This window comes from Macaca nemestrina, chromosome 5 (genome assembly GCF_043159975.1).
Source record: "Macaca nemestrina isolate mMacNem1 chromosome 5, mMacNem.hap1, whole genome shotgun sequence".
Classification (NCBI taxonomy): domain Eukaryota; kingdom Metazoa; phylum Chordata; class Mammalia; order Primates; family Cercopithecidae; genus Macaca; species Macaca nemestrina.
Genome location: NC_092129.1, coordinates 11,784,129 through 11,811,956, shown reverse-complemented (window position 1 = coordinate 11,811,956; position 27,828 = coordinate 11,784,129). Strand labels below are relative to the sequence as shown.

General features: G+C 48.8%; 1 protein-coding gene and 1 pseudogene across 4 annotated transcripts; one reads left to right on the top strand and one right to left on the bottom strand.

Annotated features, from left to right (window-relative positions):
* The first annotated feature begins 345 nt into the window (after positions 1 to 345).
* Positions 346 to 27,451, top strand: LOC105492017 (PARN like ribonuclease domain containing exonuclease 1). Of its 4 annotated transcripts, none has more exons than XR_011623276.1 (20): positions 346 to 469; positions 774 to 930; positions 1,209 to 1,282; positions 3,457 to 3,496; positions 4,527 to 4,650; positions 5,110 to 5,198; positions 6,544 to 6,644; positions 9,290 to 9,366; positions 9,564 to 9,707; positions 10,587 to 10,656; positions 12,611 to 12,696; positions 14,627 to 14,682; positions 16,980 to 17,044; positions 17,530 to 17,583; positions 18,054 to 18,096; positions 19,683 to 19,782; positions 20,074 to 20,249; positions 20,382 to 20,480; positions 21,563 to 21,677; positions 26,502 to 27,451. XR_011623276.1 is itself a non-coding variant. In XM_071096248.1 (19 exons), exons 1-19 carry the CDS (start codon positions 394 to 396, stop codon positions 21,624 to 21,626), a joined length of 1,695 nt encoding a protein of 564 aa, XP_070952349.1. In that variant the 5' UTR covers positions 346 to 393; the 3' UTR covers positions 21,627 to 21,809. The 4 variants fall into 4 exon arrangements, 2 of the variants coding, with proteins under 2 accessions (XP_070952349.1, XP_011757146.2); XR_011623277.1 differs by having other exon boundaries at positions 348 to 469; positions 873 to 930; XM_071096248.1 differs by lacking the exon at positions 26,502 to 27,451 and having other exon boundaries at positions 21,563 to 21,809.
* Positions 26,945 to 27,360, bottom strand: LOC139363273 (protein FAM136A pseudogene; annotated as a pseudogene).
* Positions 27,452 to 27,828: the final 377 nt, after the last annotated feature.

The window sequence follows — 27,828 nt, the reverse complement described above, 5'->3', positions numbered from 1 at the left end:
AATCTGCTTGTTGCAGTTGCGTTCGGGGTTGTTCCTGCTCCGCTTTTCTGCTTTCACCCTTTCTGGGGACTCTGTCTTCCTCTCCTGCCACGCCTCTTAACATTCTAAGTCCATGTAAATGACATTTTCACGTTAAGGGCTGCAAAGAAATTGCTGAGGAGCCAGGTAAACAGGCATTGATTGCAATTGCAATCAAACTTCTGTAGCAAACCGTACAATTAAAACACCCGCAAGCAGGTGTGCGCGACGCCAGCCGCAAACCGGGAAGCTATGCACGTGGGGCGGAGGCGCCTGCCTGGTTTCCACGCGCGCGCCCTTTAAGACCCGGCTGCGCGACGGCAGCGCGTGGGCAGCACGTGATAGCCCTGCGCGACTCGGCAGAGCTGCGCGGCCATGGACTTGGGCGCCGACGAGTTCGAGGAGAACCTTCCTCTGCTGCAGGAGCTCGTCCAGGAGGCGGACTTCGTGGGTGAGGTGCCTGGGATTCGCGGCTGTGCTGGACAGAGCCCCTTGCTCCGGGCGAGCTTGGGGAGGGGGTGGCGGGACGGTTGCCAGGCCACAGGGGCTCAGAGAGGGCCTCAGGAAGGACGGGGGCTTCCTTCTCCAGCCCCGGGGCGGTGGGACTTTGAGCAGCAAGTACACTCCGAGCCCCACGTGTCTTTTGGCCAGAGCCCGGTGCGCCCAGGTGCAACCCGGGGCGGGGGTGCCTGGCTGCTCCTTGCCTCGGTTCCTCCATTTTCCCTTCCTGACCTCCCCTGGCTTCTTGAGCACAGGGGTGAGCCCAGGTGCCTCGGCCGCCTGCAGATCTACAGTGTGTGGAGTGCTGGCCATGTTCTGCACCCGAGGGCTGGTATTTTTTGCCTTCCCGGCAGGTCTGGACATAGAGTTCACGGGCCTTCGATCCAACCTGTCTGGACCCCAGCAGATCAGGTAAAACTAAAACTGTGTCCCCTCTGTATAAGATCCTGGCCAGACCAGCATTGTTTCTGGCCAGCAGCCTGTTGGCATTTGGGGGGCAGGACGTTTTGTGTGGCTTGCTCCTACGTGTTGGGGAACCTTGCTTTTTCCACTCAGTGATAGTAGTGTTCCCTAGTTGTTGTAACAAGGAAAAAATCCTCCCCGGTTGAGAGTGGTGATCCTGCCGCGGAGGCCATAGTGCCGGGATGGGATGTCATTGCTCGTGGAATGAGATGCCTGTTTGTTCACAGTCTTTTTGATTTGCCATCGGAGTGGTACCTAAAGACCCGTCAGAGCGTTCAGCAATTTACAATCTGTCAGATTGGTGAGTTTAATATCCAGCTGTTAGAGTTTTTCAAGAAGGTATTTTTATTGTCTTTGTGTTTCCTACTGTAAAAACAGCTCTGAGATTTTTCAAGAATATATTGACTTTGCGTTTCCTACTGTAAAAACAGCTCTGAGATTTTTCAAGGATATTGAGTATCATTTTGTATGCTTGTTTTGTTTTGGGCCATTTTATACATATGGAATGTTTTGGGCCATTTTATACATATGGAATCAACACTTCGGAGCAAACAAACTTTAGCGGCATTGATTCCATGCTTAAATAAGTCAGTGTTAAGGAACAATCACTGTTACTCTTTCAAGTAAAACTGTGTGTGTGCGATTTTTATTTTATTTTATTTTTTTGAGACAGGGTCTTGCTCTGTCACCAAGGCTGGAGTGCAGTAGCATGGTCTCAGCTCACTGCAGCCTAGACCTCCTGGGCTCCAGTGATCCTAGCATGTCAGCCTCCTGAGTAAACTGAGACTACAGGCTCACCACCACCCCCAGCTAATTTTTAAAATTTTTCAGGTAGGTTTTTGCCATGTTGCCCAGGCTGGTCTTGACTTCCTGGGCTCAAGCAGTCTTTCTGCCTCTGCCTCTCAAAGTGGCGGAATTATAAGCATAAGCAACCACACGTAGCCTGTGATTTTTTTCTTTTAAGAAAATTTACACACAAAAATAATTTTTTTAAGGTCATCCCAGCTTCAGAAACTTTTTTTTTTTCCTTGATGGGGTTTGGAGATCTTTCTATATCAGCTCATACAGGTCTGTTTGTTGATTTATTTATTTATTTTCTGAGATGGAGTCTCGCTCTGTTGCCCAGGCTGGAGTGCAGTAGCGTGATGTGGGCTCACTGCAACCTCCACCTCCCAGGTTCAGGCAATTCTCCTGCTCAGCCTCCCGAGCAGCTGGGATTACAGGCATCAGCCACCAGGCCCAGCTAATTCTTGTATTTTTAGTAGCCGTGGGGTTTCACCATTGTTGGCCAGGCTGGTCAAGACAGAGCTGTTAACAGTTGCATATTGTGATTTCTTTTACAACTATTCAATCCTGCTTTTGTAATGTGAAATTAGCTGTAGATAATACATGAACAAGTGAGCATGGCTCCATTCCAGTAAAATGTTGTTATATTTACAGAAACAGACCCTGGGTCAGATTTTACTTTTCTGGGTTTGTCTGTGCCCTCCCCTGGCACCATGGGATTTTGTTATGTTGCCCAGGCTGGGCTGAAACTTTTGGGCTCTGGATATCCTCCAGTCTCAGTTTCTCAAGTAGCTGGGAGAGCTGCCATGCCCAACCCCTGCTTTTACTATGAACGATGCTGAACGTGTGTGTGTGTTCCTCTCTATCCTGATCCTTTACTACTATTCTGTTATAGTTTTTTGTTGTTGTTGTTCGTTTGTTTTTAATTATAAGACCTCTTTGAGAAGTATGGGAAACAGTTGTAGTTATGTTTCCATTGTTGTACCCAAATTTCAGGTCCTTTTTTGGAGGGTGGTGGGAGAAGACAGAGTCTTGCTCTGTTGCCCAGGCTGGAGTGCAATAGCTCAATCTGGGCTCACTGCAGTACCCCCACCCCCCAGGCCCAAGCGATTCTCCTGCCTCAGCCTCCTGAGTAGCTGGGATTACAGGCGTGCACCAACACACCTAGCTAACTTTTGTGTTTTTAGTAGAGACAGGGTTTCACCATGTTGGTCAGGCTGGTCTCGAACTCCTGACCTCAAGTGATCCACCTGCCTAGTCTCCCAAAGTGTCAGGATTACAGGCGTGAACCACCGTGCCCAGCCTGAAGTCTTTTTTTACTTTGCGTATGGTTTTCTTTGAGAGGGGAGGAATAGACATTTTAAATGAGTTAAATATATACATCTTAATGGTTTTTGGTATTTTCTGTGGTTAGTTTTAAAACTATGAGAATGTCACTTTAATATTTACTTCTGTATTTGAAGAACAGGCCACGATTAGACTTTAGCAAATTCAGTGTGAATTACAATTTGACATTTCTCATGCTTCCAGTCTGTCTTTTCTTGTTTGTTTGTCATTAAAGATGTTATCCTGTTGTAGAGCCCACCTAGTATCTGTGGGCCCAAAGTACCGTTTGAATTGTTTTGTCTTTGTAGTGAAATTCAGGGCGCTTTTCCTTGGCATTCATTCCCTCTACGGTCATTCTTTCAGGATTGTCTGTGTTTTCCGCTATTGAAGGAGAAGCAAACAAGTACGTATTAAGAGCTTCTGCAAAGGATGTTGCTTGCCCACTTACATTCCACAGCTGCCCCCTTCAAATTCGGCCTCAGGTGCCCCGATCACTTTTGCCCTAGATGTTCTGTCTTCTCTCCTGGGTCTGTTTCTCCGCTCGCTCTGCCCTCTGTGGATTCCATGTTGTCTTTGACGTCTCTCTGGAAGCCGTACCTTTCGCGCCAGATTCGCTGTGTACCTTAAGTGCTCCTGTCCCCATTTCTATCGTTTCCAGTATGCACCTATATTAATAAAAGCACCTGACACAGTGTTGTATAATGAAAGGGATGTTTGAACTGCCTGACACAGTAGGCAGAAAGGATGCCCCAACTATCAGGATGTCTGCTCACCCCCCATGAGTAGTTGAGGGTGCCAGCCTGCATGCCCTAACCTGGCATCCCTGGGCGACTTGTGGAGGGGCTGTCTCTGTGGTAGGCCCTGGCCCTGAAGGCAGGCTCTCTGCCTTTTTCATTTAGCACCCCCAGTGCCAATCATAGCTCCTGAAACACAGCAGACACTCAGGCACACTCCGATTCTTCTTACCTAAAAGAAAGCGCCAGATTCGCTGTGTACCTTAAGTGCTCCTGTCCCCATTTCTATCGTTTCCAGTATGCACCTATATTAATAAAAGCACCTGACACAGTGTTGTATAATGAAAGGGATGTTTGAACTGCCTGACACAGTAGGCAGAAAGGATGCCCCAACTATCAGGATGTCTGCTCACCCCCCATGAGTAGTTGAGGGTGCCAGCCTGCATGCCCTAACCTGGCATCCCTGGGCGACTTGTGGAGGGGCTGTCTCTGTGGTAGGCCCTGGCCCTGAAGGCAGGCTCTCTGCCTTTTTCATTTAGCACCCCCAGTGCCAATCATAGCTCCTGAAACACAGCAGACACTCAGGCACACTCCGATTCTTCTTACCTAAAAGAAAGCGCCCACCCTGAAGCCTGCCCTGGGAACCAGAGTTTTTTTAGATGGTTGTGACTTTTTTCCTGTATGTTTCTTTTATTATAGGTATATAGCCCATTCGTGTAACTTTTTTCTCTTCCCCACAACGTTTGGGATTTTGGACTCAGAATTCTCTCTCCAGGCTTCCAGTGTTCAGTTTTTGAATCAGTATGGCTTCAACTATAACAAGGTATGGCATTGGAGGAGGGGAACGGGAATGTCTTTTGTTTGTTTGTTTGTTTGTTTTTTGAGATAGAGTCTTGCTCTGTTGTCCAGGCTGGAGTGCAGTGGTACAATCTTCGCCTCCCAGGTTCAAGTGATTTTCCTGCTTCAACCTCCTGAGTAGCTGGGATTACAGGCATCTGCCACCATGCCCAGCTAATTCTTTTTGTATTTTTAGTAGAGACGTGGTTTCCCCATGTTGATCAGGCTGGTCTTGAACTCCTAACATCAAGCAATCTACCTGCCTCGGCCTCCCAAAGTGCTGGGATTATAGGCATGAGCCACCGCACCCGGCTTGGGAATGTCTTAAAAGTGATCTAGACCAACTGGCCTATACAGCCCGTCTCCTTTCCCCTTTCTATCTGTCCTCGTGAGATCAGGCACAGAGGATCCCTCTGACTTGTCTCCTTGTTCTGTTTGTCTTAAGTTTCTCAAAAACGGAATCCCATATATGAATGAAGAACAGGAGAAGAAAATTCGACACGATATCCTGACTGGGAACTGGAGAGTCCGCAGGTATGGCCTGTTTCTCCAGGTGCCTTTTGTTTCCTTGTTGCTGTTGTCTGCGTTTCCCGTGGGCAGGCATGCTGTTTCCAGGAACGTGGCGACCTCCATCCATACCCGGCGGGGATGGCTTCAGTCGCCAGTGCAACTGGTGCTGCTCTCCGTGTGGCTGAGCTGAGAACGGCTTTCACCTGTCTCCATCATGTGCCACTCCCTCATGAACCTCTTACTGCGTCGAGTGTGAGTTTCCGTGTTGAAAAAGAAACTGACTCCTAATCTGGAACTCAAAGGAACAAGAATTCCATTCCAGTGCTAGAGGGGAAGAAATGGCTCTGTTGGACTTGCTGTGAGATGTTATGTTGATCCCCCACGTGATCTTCTGAGGGATTTTTCAAGGATATCTCACGGGCAATCTTGACTGTACCAGTCATACTGGGCACTGACTTCAGATGTGTGCCTTAGTTAGGCTGTGTCTGCCCCACCGTGCCTGACCCTGCTGCCCTAGGCCAGAGGCCGGGAACTCTGCCTTTTTACTTTGGCTATCTGTGCCGGCCCAGTCTCCGAAACCTCGTATTCCTGTAGAGCTGGGGTCAGGAGTGACCACAGTGAGAGCAACAGCATTGTGGGTAGATGGGCCAGGGGCCTTGGTGCTGGCACCCTCACCTGGAGCCAAGTGCTGTCAGCTAGGTGTGGGTTTGAACAAGGCATGGAAGCTCTTTGCCTTTATCAGGAAAGGGGAGATTAAATGAACAACTGAAATGAGATGAGTGATGATCTCTTCCAGATAATTCTGTTATGTTGGAGGAATTTTTGTCTCTTTGTATTTTTCCTGCTGGTTTTCATATAAAAATGTAGCTTTTTGTAAGGGAAAAACAAGTTGAATTTTTAACCTTCTTTTATTGTCAAGAGTTAGAGAAAGCCTTTTCCTTATCTCAAAATGACATTAGGTTCTGTGTCTGACGCAAGAGACGATGTGTTTACCAAAGTCCTTGTCTTTTCCTGATTGACCCAGATAGGGACTTTATCACCCCTGAAAGCTGAATAAAGAAGACGGTCCTGATAGCAATGCTTGGTATTGGCTGGATCCCAATAGCTTTTCCTCCACACATCCTAGTGAAGCAGGAGGGGATTGAATATATGCCTGGATCCTATGGAAGGGTGTGGGCTATTCTTCTGATTGTTTGGCTTCCTATTGCATAAGACCATCAGAGAAGAAATCGTCTTCTTTGGGTTCATTTTCTTTGTAGATTGCAACATGAAAACTAGAGGGCTCAGAAACTGCTCTCATATTAACATAGTCTTGGGTTTCTGATGTGTTTTTCTCTGACATTTTCACTTTTCATGCGCCCATTTTCAGCTCTCCGGATAAAGACCAAATCAAGGCGGTGATTGACAAAGTGACACGGTGGCTGGACCTGGCCAAGGAAGGTGACTGGATGACTCTTCCTGGGATCGCTGGTAGGCAGGGGCTGTTCCTCCCAGCGCAGGAGCATTGGGACAGGTCACTGTCACCTGCCAGGAGTTGGGGGAAACACACCCTTTCTTGGGATCCTGGTCCCAAATGCCTCATGACTGAGTCTGATGCCAGCCAGCATTTGTTCGGGAGATGCATAGTCTTTGTGGTTAAAGCTCTGACCTGCATTCACATGTTGAAGGCTTTCAACATACTTTGGGTTTCAAGACTGAGAAGGTCAAGTTCCATTCCTGAGCCATCCCTTTTATCTCAGTCCTGCATACCCTGTATTATTTTGACTTTTGTTAATCTCTAAACTTTTCCCCCACCATGTGGTGTGGAGCCACAGTGAATGTGCCATAGCTTAGCAGCTCTCAGAGGCTGGTCTGTGGATCCTAGAGTCTCTGGGACCTTTTCCAATGGGTCTATGAGGTCAGAACAGTTTTCCAAGCATCCCTCAGCTGTACTTGCCATTGTCATTGTGCCATTTTGGTGCCCAAGCAATGTCGGACAAAGCTGTTGGCACCTCAGCACAAATTAAGGCAGGAGCATCATACCATGTTCTTCGTTACCACTTACTCTCAGTTAAAAACGGAAAAGCCAATCTTACTAGCAGCCTCCTTAGTGAAAAAGTAATATTCTTGGTTGTATTAAATCTCAATCTTTTGATTACTCATCTTTTAAATATTATATGTCAATATAGGTATGTAAAAAAAAAAGTATGCATAAAACATTGCTTGGCTGTGTGCCAAAATACAGTGATTGTGTCAAGGAAAAGTGCTTGTGCATGCAGTCTTTTGAGTTGAGAGTTGAGAGCTGAATTAGCTGCTTTTTTTTTTTTTTTTTTTGATATAGTTTTGCTCTTGTTGCCCAGAATAGAGTGCAATGGCACGATCCTGGCTCACTGCAACCTCCGCCTCCCAGGTTCAAGTGATTCTCCTGCCTCAGCCTCCTGAGTGGCTGGGATTACAGGTGCCCACCACCATGCCCGGCTAATTTTTGCATTTTTAGTAGAGACGGGGTTTAACCATGGTGGCCAGGTTGGTCTCGAACTCTTGACCTCAGATGATCCTCCCAAAGTGCTGGGATAACAGGCATGAGTCACCGCACCCGGCCCCATGAAATATCATTTTTACTGGAAAGAACTGATTGGTTGCTCAGACTTGAAGGTTTCACAATCATTTTCTCAATGAAAAAAGCTTGTTGGCCGGGCACAGTGGCTCATGCTTGTAATCCCAGCATTCTGGGAGGCCGAGGCAGTGAGCCGAGATGATGCCACTGCACTCCAGCCTGAGCAACACAACAAGACTCTGTTTCAAAGAAAAAAAAAAAAAAAAAAAAAAAGCCTGTCACTTCAAGGAAGATAACTCGCAGTATTTCCTAGTGATAAAATCACAGCTTTCAATCCAAAACTGGAATTTTGAAGAATTTACATGTGCCTCCATAAGCTTGACAGCTTCCCAGTGCCACAGCCTTTCTGATGAGATCAGTGATCATATTTTCCAGCGTCTTCTGTTGTTCCAGCTATTATTACACAATAACATGTGCAAACATTCGAGAGACCTACATAACCCTGCCAACCAGTATTTTCCAAACTACTAGCACATGATGTTACTATTGTGCACTATCTTTTCTCATGGATAAGAGATCTATTCTAGGTATGAGATAGGCCAGTGGATTGTAATGTAGCAGTACAAGAAAACTCTTTAATGATGGTTTCAGATTCCACATTGCAATTAATCTTTAAGAAACTACCACTTGTTGAATTTGGTACAGTTTTAAAGAATATCCAAAGTCATTTAATAAGGCTGGTAATTCTGTTCCCTTTTCCACCTACATATCTGCTTGAGGCTGGATTTTCTTTTTCTTTTTCTTTTTTTTTTTTTTTTTTGAGACGGAGTCTCACTCTTGTTGCCCAAGCTGGAGTGCAGTGGCACCATCTCGGCTCACTGCAACCTCCGCCTCCCAGGTTCAAGGGATTCTCCTGCCTCAGCCTCCTGAGTGCTGGGATTACAGGCACCCGCCACCATGCCTGGCTAATTTTTGTATTTTTAGTAGAGTCAGGGTTTCACCACGTTGGCCATGTTGGTCTCGAACTCCTGCCTCAGGTGATCTGTCCTCCTTAGCCTCTGAAAGTGCTGGGATTACAGGCATGAGCCACCACGCCCAGCCTTGAGGCTGGATTTTCTTCTGTTTCAACGATCACATTCCAGCCAAATGTTAGAGATTTGCAAAAATGTAAAACAGTGTCACTTTTCTCTCTAAAGTTTTTGTTTTAGAAAATAGTTATTTTTCATAAGTGTTACTTTTGTTCTTGTATACTGGGTTTTTGTTATTTAAAAAACATTTTTTAAATGTAAGAGTTTTAATTTCTAACAGGCTTAATATCAATAGCTGTGACTCACATAAACACAGACTCTATGGCATCCCCTACTTAAGAGTGGCCCTGAGATAAAAAACTCTTAGAATGCTGTTCCAGATCCCGTCATGACAGGCCAGGCCCTGCCACATGGCTCGTGGGCTTAGACACCCTTCAAGCTGCCTTTCCACCTGACCTCTCCATTTCTCAGCTTCTGCTCCTCCGGGGCTTCTCTTGGGAACATGCCATAAGGTTCCAGGTACTGTGTGCCCCTGTGTTTCCCTGCTGCAGGCTTCCAGGCCTTTGAGGTCCAACTGGTGCTGAGGCAGGCCCTCCCCGACATCTGGACGGTGCTGAAAGATGAGGGGGTGAGTTTTCACCTGAGACCAGGGCGTCAGTGGCTCCATCGTTTCTCTCTCATTTGGCCAAATCTGGCCTCTGAAAAGCTTTTCTCTTGCACGCTGTTAGTTTTTCCCCCTTTCCTTTTGTTTTGAGATGCAGAGCCGTTTCTTTAGGCCTCATTCCCAGTAACCCAGGATTCAGGGCATTTGTCCCTGCTTTTCAGGTGGTAGTGAAGAAAGTGAGTAAACAACATCGCTGGTATCTTCAGAACACCTCTTGTGACCGAGAGAGCTGTTGGAAGGAAAAGATTCTTCTCTCTGCAAGGGGTTTTTCTGTCTTTTTCCAAATGCTGGTGAAAGCCCAGAAGGTAGGAAAATATGTCTCTCTTCTCGGCTTAAAGGCAAGTATCTTTTGTATTTCTGGTCAGAGATACTGAAAGCTCCTTCAACAACAAGATAAAATTCCTTAAGATAAGTGATTCCTTCTCATTAATGTTTTTCACGTTTTACTTTCAGACAGGGTCTCACCTGTCACCCAGGCAGGACGGAGTGCGGTGGCACGAACACGGCTCACTGCAGCCTTGAGCTCCCAGGCTTAAGTGAGACTCACACCTCAGCTTCCCGAGTAGCTGGGACTACAGGCACATGCCACTATACCTGGCTAATTTTTGTTCTGTTTTTGTTTTTGTTTTTTTTTGTAGAGACGGAATCTTGCAGTGTTGCCCAGGGTGGTCTCGAACCCCTGGGATCAAGTAATCTACCTGCGTTGGCCTCCCAGAATGGTGGGATTACAGGCGTGAGCCACTGCACCTGGCCTTCCTTCTCATTTATAACTAGCTTCGTGGATCTAACCTTGCTTTCACCAAATCATGATAGGTTAATTTGGGGCAAGAGTATCCATAAGAAACAGTACTACTTCTTTGCTCCTTTCCGTAACGCAGGAATTTCAGTACTAACTGATCTAAAACTACTTGGGAAACTGCAAGCACCTGCCTCACAGTATAGATTTCCAGCGCAGACCCTGCCTTACGTGCCTCCTACTTGCGAATTATTTTCTTTTTTCTTTTTGTTGGCATTTAAGCGGTTGAACTACCTTTCATGGAGGCAAAGGAAGGTTAGGATGGAACTGTCAAGTGATCAGAATTGCAGTGGGTTCTAATGCTACATCTTTTGCAAGAAACTGTTAGTCTGTAGTATCTGTATTACATTTTTTATTTTCTCTCACTTGTTGATTTACTCCCAAGTAGCCCTTAGTGGGACATAATATGATGATGGACCTGCTGCACCTCCATGAGAAGTTCTTCAGACCCCTCCCAGGTAGGGGCAAACCTGTCATTTCTCTTCCTTCATGCTAGTTTGCCATCTGGCAGAGGGACGGGTCCAGGATCATACTCCTGAGGCAGCCCCTAAAATGCACATTCCTCCCCAGTGTCTGCAGGTTTCCGAAGAGTTCGGGCAGAGGCCTGTACTCTGATCTGTTACTGTCTCCACAGAGTGGAAAACCAAGAGACTTTGTCAAGGGGAAAAAAAAATTCAATTTGAATTGATACCTCTCTCCCCATTAGTGAAGCTCTTCAGAGTTACTGTATAAAACTTGACAAAATCCGAAATGCGTGAAGTCAGAAGTCACCTTTAATCAGCTAGTAGCCTGAATTTTTTACATATCTGATTACACTGTAAATATGTAAATATATGTAAAAATGTAAATATGTATGTAAAGATTTGATTTTTGTTTGACTTTTTTTCACTTACCCAAAGCATTATTTTATGTTGTTAGAAACCTAATAGGCCGGGCGCGGTGGCTCAAGCCTGTAATCCCAGCACTTTGGGAGGCCGAGACGGGCGGATCACGAGGTCAGGAGCTCGAGACCATCCTGGCTAACACGGTGAAACCCCGTCTCTACCAAGAAATACAAAAAACTAGCCGGGCGCGGGCGCCTGTAGTCCTAGCTACTCGGGAGGCTGAGGCAGGAGAATGGCGTGAACCCGGGAGGCGGAGCTTGCAGTGAGCCGAGATCCGGCCACTGCACTCCAGCCTGGGTGACAGAGCGAGACTCCGTCTCAAAAAATAAAGAAAAAGAAAAACCTAATAAGTGCTGCTTCAGTGTCATGTGACACTGTCTTCTGGCTGTCCCCTGCTCTTCCATGGTTGATTCCTTTATTGGACACGCAGTGGTGCAGCCTAGTGGGTAAAAGTGGGGACTCGAACCTTGGTAATCTCCTCCGTCCCACACTCACGACGTGTGTAGTCACCAGCGAGTTGACATTACCTTAATTGTAAGATTGGGATAATAGTGCCAATATCAGAGTGGTTGTGAGATTAAATGGATTAATATACAAAGAACACTAATCTAGATTAAAAGGGGTAAGAAAGTTTTAGGAGACATTTCCCCAAGAAACAATAAAACACCTGAGTTTAGGCATATTGAGAGAGTTGGAGGAGAATTAGTGGTGAAATTAATAATATGTATTCACCAAAAAACTAAGTACGACAAAATAATCGCTGGAGAACAAAAGCTGTGCAAGAAAAGAGAAGTCATTGTAGCCACCACAGAGCCTTTTGTGAATGACGTGCGTGGGGGCGACAGAGATGAGCATGTGGTTGGAGGTGGAATGAGAGAGGTCATTACCCTGTCAGCTGGTGGGAGGTCAGGAGTGAGGTGTCTAACACTGCACCGCACATGTGCTAGAGAGATGAGAATAAATACCAAAAAAAGGAACGGCAAGTGGTTGCCTTTGGGGAGTAGGAAATGGGAGAGTAGTGGGAAGAGAACACAGGGTTTTGTTTTTTAGTGTGTGTTTTGCAATAACCCTCTTTAGATGCAGGTATAATTTTACCAACTGAGTTCTTACATAAATTTTCTTTTACCAGGACACTTTGCTAGTTATAATTTTTAGTTGATTTTTTTTCTTGGATTTTTCTCTGAGCAGTTATTTATAAAGGATTTCATGTCTGTCTTTCTGATAATACTTCTATTTTTAAGTCTTACCCCATCGGCTAGAACTTCACAAACTACGTTAACTAAGGTTGGCAATAGAATGCATCCTGAATTTAAAAGAAAACCATTCAGCCTTTACTATAAAAGTGGTGATGGCAGGTTGATCTGAGTTTAGAAATCCTTAGTGGCTAGGATTAATGGTGTTTTCAATTCCTGTTTTGTTTCAGTTTGCTTTATTAATCAGTGCCGGTGGCAAGCTAGGTTCAAGACGTTCCTTCCCATTTTTGCCAACAAACAAATTCACTGTTGACTACCTGGGTTTTTCCCCTCAGAAAGCTACGATCAATTTAAGCAGAATATCCACAGCCTATTTCCTGTTCTCATTGATACCAAGAATGTAACAAAGGATATCTGGAAGGTAATGAATAGAATTGCTTCGGGTTAAGGACTGTTTTTTCCATACCAGTGACACTTGGCTTTCTCTTTTGGGTTTTTTTTTCTTGTTTTTGTTTTATTTTGTTTCCTGGTTTTTTTGGTTTTTTTTTTTTTTTTTTTTTTTTTTTTTGAGAGGGAGTCTTTCTCTGTCACCCAGGCTGGAGTGCAATGGTGCGATCTTGGCTCGCTGCAACCTCCGCCTCCCTTGTTCAAGCGATTCTCCTGCCTCAGCCTCCTGAGTAGCTGGGATTACAGGTGCGCACCACCATGCCCTGCTAATTTTTTGTATTTTTAGTAAAGACGGGGTTTCACCGTGTTAGCCAGGATGGTCTCCATCTCCTGACCTCATGATCTGCCCGCCTTGGCCTCCCACAGTGCAGGGATTACAGGGGTGAGCCACCACGCCCGGCCTCCCACAGTGCTGGGATTACAGGGGTGAGCCACCGCGCCTGGCCTCTCACAGTGCTGGGATTACAGGGGTGAGCCACCGCGCCCGGCCAGCCACTTGTGTTTTTTAAAGTTGTTCCTTGATGCTTTTCTGTCTTCAAACCAGTATCAGTTGCCTTTTGTATTTTGGCACCTGTGGGTCATTGTATTAGCTTATGTATGACTTTTATTCCCTTCCTCTCATTCCAGTGGAAACATTTTGTGGAATGTGGAAACATTTTGACTTATTTGTATAGAGTTTCTGTGTTTAGATCAGACAACAGAACAACTTATTTTAGAACCTGATGCATGCCTTGGGAATATTTGCAACATGTGTACAGAGCACAGGGGGAGGAGGTTCCCTCCTGAAGAATCTTGAGAAAACCTCTTCTTTCTTGAGCCCCCCAGCCACGGGTTCTCAGCCCCAACGACATGTTAGAATCACGTGGGAAGTTGAAAATGCTGATGGCCAGGCTGCACTGGCAGCTTCTTGTCTGACCTAGAGTGAGGCCAGGTGATATTTCTAAAGCTCCCCCGGTGATTCTGTTGTGGGATCGAGGCTATGTACCATGTGTAGAGAAGAGAGACCCAACTGGTTTACATAGTGCTTAGAAATGAAACAGAATAGCCAGGCACAGTGGCTCACACCTGTAATCCCAGCATTTTGGGAGGCGGAGGTGGGTGAGTGGCTTGAGCCCAGGAGTTTTGAGACCAGTCTGAGCAATGTGGATGAAACTCCATCTCTACAAAAAGTACAAAAATTAGCGGGGCATGTCGGTGCACGCCTGTAGTCCTGGCTACTTGGGAGGCGTAAGTGGGAGGATCGCTTAAAGCCCGGGAGGCGGAGGTTGCAGTGAGCTGAGATTGCACCACTGTCCTCCAGCCTGGGCAACAGGGAGACCCTGTTTCAAGGGGGAAAAAAAAACAACAACTGAGGAACAGAGAAGGGAGCATCAGATCAATGTTGTGAAGCCTTAGGGTGATCCCTTAGAGTGAATTATCCAGGAAGGGAGCCACACAGATGGGAGTGGGGTATGTGGTCTGTGTCTGCCCAGAGGCTGTTATTATTTGTACTTGGCATATTTCCAGCTACTATGAACTTTTAGGGTTTAGTAACTAGGCATTGCCCCTAGGCTCTCGAGGCCTTAGAATGACTGTATTCTACATGTATGTCCCTGGCCTTTGTCCTAGTGCCTTGCTTTCCTTTGTTTATAGATAATCTCTTGAACACATCTTCTGAGGGAGATGGTGTGTGTAGAGTTTTTTCCTAGCCTGGGTTTTTGGGAGCCCTTCTAGGAAACCCAGGGATACTGGGGTACCCTGACCTCTTAACTAAGGAATAAGGATAGTTGCACTATTTGAAGAGAAAGAGGAGGTTGTAGGAGCGAGCATTTTCCAGGCTGTTTTAATGACCATTTGGTCCTGCCTGAAATAGAGAATAACAAAAGCGCAGATGTTTTCCTCTGGTTTGTTTTCCATCATTGTAGGAGATGAATTTCCCGAGGGTGTCGAATCTTTCCGAAGTCTATGAAGTCCTGAACAGGTGAGGACGGCCATTCCTGGAGCTGCTGCTGGAGCAGGGTCTGCAGCTGTGGCGGCCTCCCTGTGCCCCACAGGGCTTTGGGCTCTCTAGGCACGCTCACCCTTCACAGTGATGCCTGCTTGGGACTTGGTCTCCTCCAGCTCCTCCTGCTTCGTGGCCCTCTTCCTCCGATGACCCTCTTGCCTCAGTTTCCAAAGAGAGAGAAGCCAGAGACAGGAAATCTCTCAACCCCTGCCTCTCAAACAGTTGTACGTGCCCCTGTTTCATTGTCGCGCCCCTGTCACCAGCAAGTGGGGCACCTTCCCTGTCTGAGGCCAGGCAGGAGGAGCTGCCACCTACTCGTCACCTTCACCCTTGCTGGGTGGCTCCCCACCCCTACCTGCCCCTTCCTGGGGTGTCTCCACCTCTTTTTGTCTCCCTCTCATTTCCTTCCACATCAACAAGTGTTCTCCTAACTTAACAACAAAATGCCTTGAACTCTTCGTGCTCTTCTTGCCCACAGCCTGTGGCAGGCAGGGCCTTGTCTCCTTCACTTCTGCTCTCTGCAGGGGCACCCAGAGCCACGGGTCTGTCCCCACTCAGCAGGACACGGCACAAGAGGCGTTTGGAACAGGGGTGGCACCCTGTTCTGGATGTGCGTGTGCGATTTTTTAAAACCCATTCCTTGTGGTTCGTGTTCTCTACCTGTCTCCTAAGTTTTCCCTCAAGGGCCCCTCCTCAGCCCTCTTCCTGCTCATTCCCAGGCTCCCGTGTGGCCTCGTCCACCCGCTGGGCTTCAACTCCCAGCACCTGTGTGTGGCTGCAGTCCAGACCTCAGCATCTAGGATGCTGCGTTTACAGTGTCTTGTTGATGTTCCCACCCTGCATGACTTACAGGCATCTTCAACCTGACACTCCTGTCTGTCCCTCAGGCACACTCCAGTGCCTGGAAACTTGGAAGTCTTGATGGTACCAGGCGTGATACTGGAGGCTGTGTGTGCATGAGAGGGTGAAGGGCAGAGGGAGTTTTGTTGTAAATGCACAGGCTCTGATTCCAGACTTCCTAGGTTTAAATCACAGCTTTGCCACTCACTGGTTTTGTGAGTGACCTTGAGAGAATTACTCAATCTCTCTGTGCCTCAGTTTAACCATCTGTGAGATGAGAAAATCGTGTGTCACTCCAAGGTTGTCGTGAGGATTAAATGAGTTCGTAGATGTGGAAGGACTTAGCCCCTGGCATGGAGTCCAGGTCTGTTGAATCTTAGCTACCGCTGTTGACAACTATCCCGATCCTAACGGACAGCTCAGGCCACACCCACGGCGACAATGCCTGTTTGACAGATGGGGACATTAGGGCTCAGGGAGGCTAAGCACATGAGGTTCCAGAACATCTTATTGAAAACCAGTGAAATGAAGGTTTGCTTGTCATACGCCATCTCCATTCACCCAGGTCCCGGAGCCAAGACCTAGAAGGGGTCACAGAGCTGACTTGCTCACGTCGATTGAGTCGAGTTTTATGGACTAGACCCTGTAAATCTCTCAAACCTCTCCTTTCTCTGCATTCTCAGGATTATTATCTTTTCATTCCAACCATGGAACTGTGGTAGTAGCCCCGGAGTGGTGTCCCAGCCTTGTGGCCTGCCCTCTTCATACCCCACACCACTCTTGAATGATGACCTAGAATGTGAATTTGAATGAGCTGTTTTTTTCTGGTCAGAGTCTTTCTGTGGCTTCTGAAGTCCCTGTCTGTGGTAGGGGCTCTTCCCTACCCTCTGGCCCTCCCTTCACACACAAGCTTCAGCCCCACTTCTCACCTCATAGCTCCTGGGGTCAGACGTCCTTCTTTTCCTCACTGCCTTTGCCTGCTCGAAATGCCTGCCATCTTCCCATTCCTTGAACCCCGTTGATTCCTGTGGTTTGGAACTCTCCATGAGTGCTGTCTGCTTCCAGAAGCCTGCAGGGTCCTGGCATGGCTGTCATACCTCAGGCCTGGCGTTTACAAGAGACAGGCGTAATTGTCTCTGTAGTTGTCACTGGACAGGCCACTGGACAGCTCCGGAGGACAGAGACAGTGTCTTGTCTGTCTTGGTGCCTGGGCTCAAGGGAAGCATTTGATAAATGCCCCTCCTGCACCATTGTTCTTTCCCCTGTCCTGTTGCCCAGTTACCAAGACGTTACCTGTCCATGCCTAGATGCGCACCTTGAAGATATGTCCCCAGTACATTTAAAAAAATTTATATTAACTTAAGGGACTGAGGAGAAAACAAGGGATTACTTTCAGCAAATTGTTTTTTTATTCTATTTTTCTTTTCTAATAGTGACTTGAATCCCACCAAGAATTCTGGACCAGAGATTGTTCACGCAAGCAGGTGTGAGAAATACGGTACGTTCCCATGAGCCACACTCCTTGCACGGTCGGCAGAGTGCTGAGGTGCTCAGCTGAGCTTGTCCTTGACCCTGGTTCCCCCGCCCCACCCACCCCCTCGCCCCCCACCCCCTCGCCCCCCACCCCCACCCCATCCCCGGCCCGGACAGCAATGGAGCGGGAGGTTTGTGTGGGGTTTTCCTTTGCTTACTCCACGTAACTCCTGCCCCAAATGAGCGAGCCCAGAACGCATCCAAGAGCCCTGGGAGTTGTCCGTTTCCTCCTTAAAGACTAATGGTCTTTAGTCTATAAGGCAACTCTGAGCTTGGGGCTTTCTCCACCACGGGGAGGACCAAGGTGAATTTGGTGTGTGGGCCCGCAGAAGGGTGTGCAGGACCATGGGGAGGTTGTATGAGCTGCTGCTGCCGTGGATAGTGAGCTAGGATGGGGCGGGTTTCTCATGACTGCTCAACTCTCTCTCCTCCTGGTGGAAAATGCCTCAGTTAAGACAAAGTGCCCCCACGAAGCTGCGTACGATGCCTTCCTCTGTGGGTCAGGTAAGGATTGTGGTTCCTTTAAAAGGAAACTGTCTTTCTTTTTTTTTTTTTTTTTTTTTTTTGTGAGGCGGTCTCACTTTGTTGCCCAGGCTAGAGTTCTGTGATGAGGATCTCGGCTCACTGCAGCCTCTACCTCCTGGGCTCAAGCAATCCTCCCGAGTAGCTGGGACTACAGGTGCATGCCACTACACCTGGCTAATTTTTGTATTTTTTGTAGAGATGGTTTCACCATGCTGCCCAGGCTGGTCTCAGACTCCCGGGTTTGAGCAATCTGCCTGCCTCGGCCTCCCAATGTCCTGGGGTTACAGGCATGAGCCACTACACCCAGCTGGAAACTTACTTTTTGTTGGCACTATGCCCCTGCTGTCCCTAGATTCTGCGTTTATTTCAGATTGGCTTGCACATAACGAGAGAAAGCATGAGCACGCACACTTTGATAAGCTCTGTTGCACTTCTTTTTTCCGTCCTAGTTCTTTTGAAAGTGGCACACTTGCTTCTACAGAAGATACATGGGTAAGTGTTCTTCCTTTTCATCCTGCTATTCAATCAGTGGTCAGGATTTATTGAGCCTTTGCTGGAAGCCAGCACCTCCCCAGTCCCAGGGTCCTGCCAAAGAATGGAGAATGTGAAGTGTCGCTGGTATAGAAATCTTGTCCCTGACTGGGCAACAGCCCACAAATGGCCCTGTGCCACAGGAGTAGCCCTTCCTACCACCCCTGCACCTGCCTGTATGAGTCGCGGCCCCTCATCCCCACAGATGTCAGGAGGCCAAGGCAGTGGGGTTAGGCTTAGGTTCTGACACCTGTCTCAGTCCTTCCCAGCCTGGTGTGTGTGCTTTATCTGTTTCTGACTTGTTTTCTTATAGCCACGTAAGCAACAATGAGGTACGAGGAGAAAGTGTTCAGGTCAATGAATGACATATCCATTGTTGGGGGGCACATAGGCTGGGGAGAGATGAATGGAACCCCACATTGGAATCTTCTGTGCATTTCCCCATGGCAATACCATCCTTGATGCCTGCAGCCCTGGGCACATAGGCACCAGAAACACATTTGCAGTGTACACGCTACAGCACCGTCCTTGGCACGCACATTTGTTATGTAGGACTTAGCCGGCCAGGTGAAGGAGCCGGTCAGAATTCTAATGTGTGCTTTGGGATTGATGTAGAAACATCTTTTTGGATTATAATCTATTAACTTGGGTCTTGCCTATATTTGTCCATTTTGGCAGTGGATGTTATAAATACAAACGTTCTGTGACACATGGATGGGAAGCTTATTTCTTAAATAAGAAATGCGCCAGCCTCACCCTCTTTCTTGTGGTTTGGCTGTTTATGGGCCCCTGGTGAGTATGTGTGTGCTGGACAGGGAAGGCGCTGGCAGTAGTGGAGCACCTCAGTGCCCCGGGTCACACATCTTCTATTTCTTTTAATCCCCGTGGCCTAAAAGCCCTCCCTGCCTGTCTGTGTGGCCCGTGGTTTTGCTGGGGCCTGTGCTCGGGTGTGTGTGCTCCCTGGACACTGTGTGGCCTGTGGTTTTGCTGGGGCCTGGGCTCGGGTGTGTGTGCTCCCTGGACACTGCATGGCCCGTGGTTTTGCTGGGGCCTGTGCTTGGGTATGTGTGCTCCCTGGACACTGCGTGGCCCGTGGTTTTGCTGGGGCCTGGGCTCGGGTGTGTGTGCTGCCTGGACAGAGGGGGCGCTGGCAGTGGGAGGAGGCTGTGGGATGAGGGATGCCCTTTTGAAATCAAGGTTGATGTCATGCCAAGTGGGGACAGCATGGGGCTTTCTCTGAATCGTGGTCTCGCGCTGATTCTCTGAGCCTGTTGCTGTTTGTCAGCAGTGGGACCCTCACCAAGCCATCACCAGCAGATGGTGACTGTCCGGAAGCTCTGTTTCCGTGTGGGCCACTGAGAATGCTTTAAGGTTGGCCAGCTGGGGAAGCACCCAACCAGAGCCCCAAGACTTGTGAGGGCGGGAGGGGCAGAGAGCCGTCCGAGGCAGTGTCCTTCTCCTGTTCTGTCACCGGATTCTTGGCTGTGACCGAGGAAATGGATGAACTTCCATGTGCCCAACAGCTTTGGGGTTTTCTGTCCTTGCAGCATCGACCCCGTGCCTGAGTCGTCCTTTCCTCAGTACCTCGACGTGCTGGCTCCTTACGTGAACCAAGTGAACCTCATCCGCGCGGGGGTCCCAAAGATCGTGAGTTGGTCTCATTTAGCCCCCTTGCCCTGTTCAGAGTTCAGAGCCTTCGCTGAGAAGCGGCCAGTGCTCTCTGGTACTCGTGAGAGGGATTTCAGTGGTTGAAGAAATAAGAGCTGGCTTTTCCTTTCCTCTCATGTTTCTCCACCAAGGCCAACATGGACTCATCCTCCCTTCTCTTCCCCTCCCCACCCCAAGCAGAGCCTTTCCTAGTTTCTCTTGAGATCTTCGGACTGGATAAGAAGTCAGGAAGCACTGTGGAAAATCTCTTGTGTTCTGCATGTTTTCTAGAATTTTTCTGGTCCAGATTATCCCAGTATCCGACCTCCCATCCTCATCCTCAGCATCAAAAGGTGGCCCGGGGTCAGCGAGCAGCAAGTCTACCATAAGTTTCAGAATCTCTGCAAGTTTGATGTCAGGCGACTCACAAGAAGCCAGTTCTTACTCCTGACCAATAAGTTTAAGGAGTAGGTGCCTCTAAGTCCGCGTCCCCCATGCCTCCTGCATTCATCCCTGTATGTCTCTGACTCCACCCGCCTGATCACAGCAGGCGGCGTGATCCTGTTGCCTGGCTGACCACGGCAAACTTGTTTTGGCAGCGCGCGGAACGTCCTGAAGGAGTACCGGGGCCACCCGACCCTGTGCATCTCCCTGTACCGCTACTGGAGGCACTCCCCAGACGTCAACTGCGTGCTCCAGTAAGTGCTGGGCTGAGGCCGCCTGCCTGTCCCGGGGTCCCAGCATCCCAGCATGGTCTGACTCGAGCACAGCTCGCTCACTGGTGTGTGTTGCCAAGGGGGTTGTTGACGAGTGTGGTGCCCTGAGCGTCATTCAGTGATACTCACCGCTTGTCTGTGGAGCACCGGTGTGCTGGGCACCGTCGTAGTTCTGGGGCCTCGTCAGTGAAACAGAAGATCCCCGCTCTCATGGAGTTTACGTGCTGGGGGAGATAAACAGGATAAACAAGTGTACCCTGTAACGTATTGGGTGACAAGTGTTTATTAAAAATGAGAGAAGGGTCAGGGGTGGGTGGCAGGCTGCAGTTCGGAGGAGCTGATGGGGGTCCCCATTAGAGACTTGGAGTGAGCCAGACAGAGGGGACAGCAGGGCGGGGCCTTCCAGTCAGGAGGCGCCAGGAGAGTCACAGGGAGAGGCCGCTGTGAGCAGAACAGCAAGGAGGGGACACGGGAGAAGGAACCGGGGCCCCCCAGGTGGGGGCCACCCAGGGAGGACTGGGCTTCTCTCAGGAGAGAGGGAATTGCGGAAGTTACGGCAAGAAGGTCGATGACCCGACTCAGGTTGTCTTCCGTGTGGGGTAGACCGTAGAGGCAACGCCGTGAGAGCGGTCAGGAAGGAGATGCTTCAGCTGGGTCACAGCTCAGTGCAGCCGGGGGCAGCGGGGTGGAGTCAGCGACAGACCAGAGAAGGATCAAGTGGGAATCCAGGGTTCAGGTCCTGAACAACTGGAAAGGCAGAGTTGCTGTCAGTTGAACTTGGTGAGGTTCTGGCTCGTGGGTTAGGGGCCACATCCGTTAGAAAACAACATTGCTGAAGAAACACACTGAGCTCCACTGCAAACCCTTTTTCTTTCAACCTGCGGTTTGCATCCCAGAGCCAGCCTAACCTCGAGAGGCAGAAGTTCAGCGTTGGCACCGGGAGAGTGACGAAGAGGAAGAACATCTGAGTGCACAGGGCTGGGAAGGAAGAGAGGCGAGCCTGCGTCGGTGCCTCTTGGCCCTGCTGGGTGCCCCAGCCACTGATACGTGTCATTGTCTTGCAGAGTCTGTGGCATAGTGACTGCCTGGGCCCTTCTCGCGTTCATCTTCGGAAGATCTGGTCCCTGAGCGCAGCGAGGCCTCCTGCGGCCACCCTCAGGTCCCCGTGCTCTCTGGAAGGTGTGCTGTGTAAATCAGATTCTGTTTGCAGATGGATCTGTTTGGTCGTTTCTAGAAATTCTGTTATGTCCTGAACACGAAATTCTGTCAGCACTCTCAATGATAAATCAGCCGTTGGGTATCATACCTGTATGTGTGGCTAGAACTTTTCTTTCTGTAAATGCAGGCAGAGCGGTCAGCACCTTGGGATTTAAGCTCATGTCTCACAAGCAGGTCATTGTGCTAGGCGATGAAGAAAAGGCGACATTATTTCTGGGAGAAAAACTAATGGCTTATTACTGGCTGTTGTTGACTTAGTTCTGAGAAATGGGCCTTCCTAAGTTTAGTAAAGGAAGGAGGTGAAGCTTGGAAGAGGGAAAGTCGTGTGCAGTGGGGACATTTTTGATAAGCGTTATAAACTGTAAAACGTTCACATGCATTTAGAAACAGTGACCCGCAGGCAGCCCCAGTGTGCGCCTTCGATGCCGGCACCGTCGGACGCTGTGTCTCCTCCGCAGCGGTCTGCACTACACTCAGCTTTCTTGGTAGCTTTTCTCTGTGGGGATCTACACTCGGCTGGGCTCTTTGCTCAACCTGGAGCTTCACTTTTGAGGGCTCTGCAAAGCTGATTTAAATTCAGCCTGGGAGACATTTTTCCTCTAGAAAAACAAGCATTAGTGGTAGTAGCTGTCCACAGGAGGGTGTGGGAACTGCTTTTCCAGAGTTCACACCCCTTTCCTGAGGGATGAAGGGCCCAGTGGCCCCACAGGATCCTCTGCAGCTCATTGTCCAACCAGCCATGCCACACCCCAAACAGCAGCTGTTTCCTCACCTGCTCAACCCGAATCGTCGGGGCAGTGTCAGGGTGTTGGTGTTTTTGTTTTTTGGGTTTTTTTTCACTGAATGTAGCTTGTTTTGAGACAGGGTCTCTGTCACCCAGGTTGCAGTGCAGTGGCACGATTGTGGCTCACTGCAGCTTCTACCTCCAGGGCTCAAGCAGTCCTCCCACCTCAGCCTCCAGAGTAGCTGGGACCACAGGTACATGCCACCACACATGACTCATCTAAAACAATTGTTTTCGTAGTGATGGGGTCTCCCTATGTTGCCCGGGCTGATCTTGAACTTCTGGCTTCAAGCCATCCTCCCGCCTCAGCCTCCCAAAGTGCTGGGATTACAGGCGCGAGCCACCACGCCAGGCTGATTGAATGTAGCTTTGCTGAAGATAATTCCACTTTTCTTTCATGGACTTTGGGCTTGACTGTTTGGGTAAGCCCTGCATTAAGTAATCTTGCAAGTCCCTCTCAGAGGCCTGGCTTGAGGGCTGTTTGGCATCCCAGCGGTGGAGCAGGGTTGGGCACGTTAAGCTTTTCCACTGAGCTCTGGAGTTGGAGGCACTCAGCACTTTTGTAAGGCCTTGTTCATTCACCTCTTCTCTGTCCAGCGTGTCTTCACTGGACACCTGTTGCATGCCCTTCTGTGCACCACACTGTGGGCAGGGTCCTCATGTCTGTGGTGACCTGGCTGACCCCACAGCCCTGCATCGCACCTGCTGCTCCCCTCCCTAGGACACCCCTGAGCTGGAAGAGCTGGAGCTGTGCCACAGCCAGGCTTTGTTGATCAAGTTTACTTTCTGAGTTTACTGCTGACCAGGGCACTGCTCAGAATTGCTGAGTGGTTTGGGGCCTCCTGCCCTTAGCAGCTCTTGCCTTGCCTAGGTGGTGGTAGGGGGACAAGGCAGGCTCTGATTCTCTCCCAAGGTGTTCTCCCCGCTCCCGTAGCTCTTCAAGGCTGTGTTTTACCTGCAGGTCTCTCTCCCATCATTAAATGAATAAAACCAAAACAAGGCAAAAAGCCAGCCGTTCTTCTCTCCTTCCCTAACTCTGTCCCCTCTCCCTGTGGCCCAGCTGCTCTTCCCTTTCCGTTCAGGCTTTCGAGCATGTGCTTTCCATCTTTCCCGCCCCTGCGTGCCCGGTGGCCCATGCCAGTCATTAGGACCCCCTGGCTTCCTTCTCACTCCTCTACGGCCCTGGGTGGTGCAGCTGCTCTGGACGTTCTCCCCGAGTCTCTGGTCACTCTCTTCTCGGCTGCCCTCAGCTCTTCCCTGACCCTTTAGATGTTGATATTCAAGGAACTGGCACCGTCTGCCGTGACAGTGCCAGGCCCTAGCATGACTCTGAAGTTTGTTCTCAGCTAACGTCTGTCTCCTGGGTCCCAGTTCACCTACTGAGCCTCTGGATTTTCCCAGACATGCCAAGCTCCACACAGGCAGGATGGATCACTGTCCTTCCAAGTCACCTGCCTTGATGGAGGTTGTGAGCATCTCCCCAGCTGTAGCCTCCAGCTCCTAAATTCTCCCCACCTCCCTGCCCCGCTTCTGAGCAGCCACCCACCTGTAGCTCCTAGACTCTCCCCCCATCCCCGCCCCTCCTCTAAGCAGCCACTCACTGGCAGCTTCTGTCTTCCTGCAGTCCTCCTGGCTGTCCAGACCCCCTTCACATTACCTAGACAGTTTCAGGGCTCTCCTCTCTGGGAGAGCCCTGCCTGCCTCCTCGTCTCCCTTTCCTGCTGTGGCCCTCACGGACATAAGTGGGCTCTGGAAGGCAAATCTGGTCATCTCTCCTGCCCAAGGTCCTTCTGTGGATTCTGCACCAAGTCCACAAGCCCTTTCTGTCTGCATTTGGGGTCCTGCTGTCTCTCTGGTCCCCCACGAGTGTCTGTCCTTGGGCTCACTGTTTATTTCTCTTCCTCTTCCCTGAGTCACCCACTGCTCAAGACCCAGCTCAGCAGACATCTCCTCTAGGTTCTAGGCCACTGTCGCCTGCTGTACCTGTCAGGTGTTGGGGGCTCACCCTGCCTCTGAGCGCCTCTTGCCTGTCCCTGCTGGAGCACTTGGTGCTGTGTGGCAATGTCCCCTGGCCTGGCCCTGCACAGGCGGGCACTGGAGTCCTGGAACCTGCAGGGGCTCTCAGTATCCTCACAAAACAGTGCTCCCCGTGGCTGGATCCTCTGCTGCGTTTTTCGACAGGGATTTGAGTTTGTTGCTGCTGCTCAGGTGAGGTGCTTTGAAAATGGCATTGAGTAATGCCATCAGTAACTGATGTGCTTCTGCTTCTGCGGCAGAGGGAAAAGACAAATGACAGCCTCCAAATCTCCCCAGCCCACGGTGTTCTCACTGACCCACACAGCCTGATCACTTAGAAGTGATGTGATTTCATGTCCTTGTTCTTATAATTTTAGTTCTTGTTTGTGGTTTAAATTATTTCCATGAGGTTTTTTGGTATGAGAAAGAAGTGACTAGAAATAGCCTTAAATGATCTTAAAATTAGCTAATCTTTCTCTTTACATCCTTCAAGTACTAAGTTCGGGCTGCTGTAACAAAAATAACCATAGACAGGGTGGCTTTAAAAACAGAATCTTATTTCTCACAGTTCTGGAGGCTGGGAACTCTGAGATCCGGCACCAGCTGATCCGGCTCCTGGAGAGAGCTCTCTTCCTGGGCTTGCAGAGGGTGGCCTTCTTGCTGCGTCCTGACGTGGCAGAGACAGCAAACATCTGTCTCACGTCTCTTCTTATAAGGGCACTAATCCAATAAGAGGGCCCCACCCTCATCACCTCATCACCTCCCAAAGGCCTCACGTCCTAAGGCCATCCCCTTAGCGGTTAGGATTTCAACCTAGGAATTTGGGGAAAACACAAACATTCAGTCCATAGCAAGTATCTTTCCTTTTCTCTGAAAGATACAGAGGTTCATGCCACTTATTGTTACTACAGAAACCTTTTCTCTTTCTCTGTGGTCTTTTTAGCTCATGAGACAGCAATACTAATTTTCTTGGCATGAAATATGTGGTAGAGGTTGTAAATTTTGAGATACTTTCTGACTAAGGGGGAAAAAAGGCTGTTACTTTCTAACCACGAAAATCCTTGGTGTAATTTTCTATAAGTTTGTCTGAAAATCCACGGTAATACTTTTTTTTTTTGGGGGGGGAGAAAATTAAACCTTATTTATTTTTAAAACCAAACCACTAAGAAAATATGTCACAGCCTAGAAACAGCAAATGGACAGGCTATAATTTCAAGTAATAAGTTGGTGAAAATACAACGAAGTTGCTATCAAAACAGTAAGTTGCCATGCCAGGGCAGGAACACTGCCAGCTGCACAAGCCCCAGACAAAAATGGTATTTGGTAATGGGGGCTGCCTCTCCTTTGCTCTAAGGGAGTCAGCTCATCCTAGCCCAAGTTGCTTACTTTTTCTCCCTTGAATTCCTATTGTCAGGGGTTTGTCTCAATTGGGCTCTGTTAATTCAGGGGGCTAAGTAGGCAATGTTAGGTTTAGGCTTTCATTCCATCTGTTCTAATAAAACCAGGTTTTTCCAAATCCAGTACTTCATTACTCTGTTATAATAAAGTAGCCAACTGCTCCTCTTTTACTGTTCATTCCTAGATACTAGTATATATCACAATCAAAACCCCCTTCTCTTCAAGGGAAAAGTGTTACTGCAGGATTGTCCTGTCATTTTGCTATACACAGCCTCAGGGGCCATCAGCCAGTAATTCTGCTTCCCATAATTAGTGTGTCATCACCTCTCATGTTTCTGCATGGTCTCCAGGCTGAAAGATGCAGCATGTAATAACTTTAAGAAACATACATCCACATCTTGATGACCAGAAATGGGGATCCACAAGGAACCTTTCAAAGTTCTTATCCAAACTAGTCTCCCTCCCAATTCCACATCTTAAGATCAACTTGTATGTCCTTGTATAAATTACCCAAAACCTACAAAACAAAGACCCAGAAAACTTTCTTTCCCTTCTAAGTTAGTGACCTCATTGATTTTGTTTCACAGCTTATGGAAAATGGTATGGTGACAATTCTGGTAAACAGGATGTTGGCAACAAAGAGAAAATATTTCTTCTCAGACTCCACCAACTCTAACCTGCCAGCCTGTTACTACCTGTGCAGTAAGAAGAGTCTGGTACCTTGGAAGGCTCTGGCTTGTTACAGGGGAGAGCCTTATTGCCAGGACAAGCGCTGGCCACAGGAAATAATAAGCTCTAAAACTCTCCTGTAATCTCTCTGACCCGATTTAGCACCACTTTTTTCCATTTCATTTTTTTTTAGGACTGAAACATAAAATAACCAGTGTCCAGAGGCAAGTGACATATGCCTTACACTTGTGGCCATCCTTCATTTCTTCATTTGTAAACCTTGCTTAAAAGACTAAAATTCCCAATTCCTTATAAAAAATATATTCTTGCCCTCAGCCCCGATGGCCACTGGCAAAGACTTTTATTTCCCAATGGATAAGAGAGCCTCCTTCATCTTCTCGGTCATAGTTGGGATGAGGTGCGTGTGGTCATCCACACACTTGGTCACACAACGGTCCAGCTGCTGCTTCACCTGAAGCTTCTTACTCCTGCATCTATTGAATCTTTGGCTTGGTCGTTGCAATGCATGGTGCACCGGGCCAGGCGGTCCTGGAACTTCTCCAACTCACTGGTGACCAAAGCCTGGGCTTGAGCCAGAGGCACATGGCAGCGCTCGATGCACTGGTGCACCTGCTGCATGGAGGCCTGGCTGTCCTCACAACAGCTGGCGCTGCATCGGAACATGAGACCCTGCATCTTCCGGATGTTCTCTCTTTCCAGACTCTTCACCATGGAGTCCACCGCCTCCTGCACCCTCAGCTGCTGCAGCTCCGCCATGGCTACCCTGCGCTTCCACGGTAATACTAATTAAAACCTCATTTTTTTGTGTGGTGGTGACTTGCCAAATTAAAAATTATCTGGGGCCAGGCATGGTGGCTCACGTTTGTAATCCCAGCACTCTGGTAGGCCAAGGCAGGTGGATCACATGAGGTCAGGAGTTTGAGACCAGCCTGGGCAACATGTTGAACCCCTGTCACTGCCAAAAACTACAAAAATTAGCTGGAAGCAAGGCAGAGTGGCTCACACCTGTAATCCCAGCACTTTGGGAAGCTGAGGCGGGTGGATCACCTGAGGTCAGGAGTTTGAAACCAGCCTGGGCAACATGGTAAAACCCTATCTCTACAAAAATACAAAAAATTAGCCAGGCATGGTGGTGGGCACCTGTAATCCCAACTACTCAGGGAGCCGAGGCAGGAGAATCACGTGAACCCAAGAGGCAGGGCTTGCAGTGAGCCGAGATCACGC

What these genes read in the sequence shown, in the direction of transcription:
- LOC105492017 (XM_071096248.1), top strand. Translation starts at nt 394, where the DNA reads ATGGACTTGGGCGCCGACGAGTTCGAGGAGAACCTTCCTCTGCTGCAG. An exon ending in GGGAACTGGAGAGTCCGCAG is followed by an intron (nt 5,199 to 6,543) that starts GTATGGCCTGTT and finishes GCCCATTTTCAG; the next exon opens with CTCTCCGGATAAAGACCAAA. An exon ending in CGGTGCTGAAAGATGAGGGG is followed by an intron (nt 9,367 to 9,563) that starts GTGAGTTTTCAC and finishes CCTGCTTTTCAG; the next exon opens with GTGGTAGTGAAGAAAGTGAG.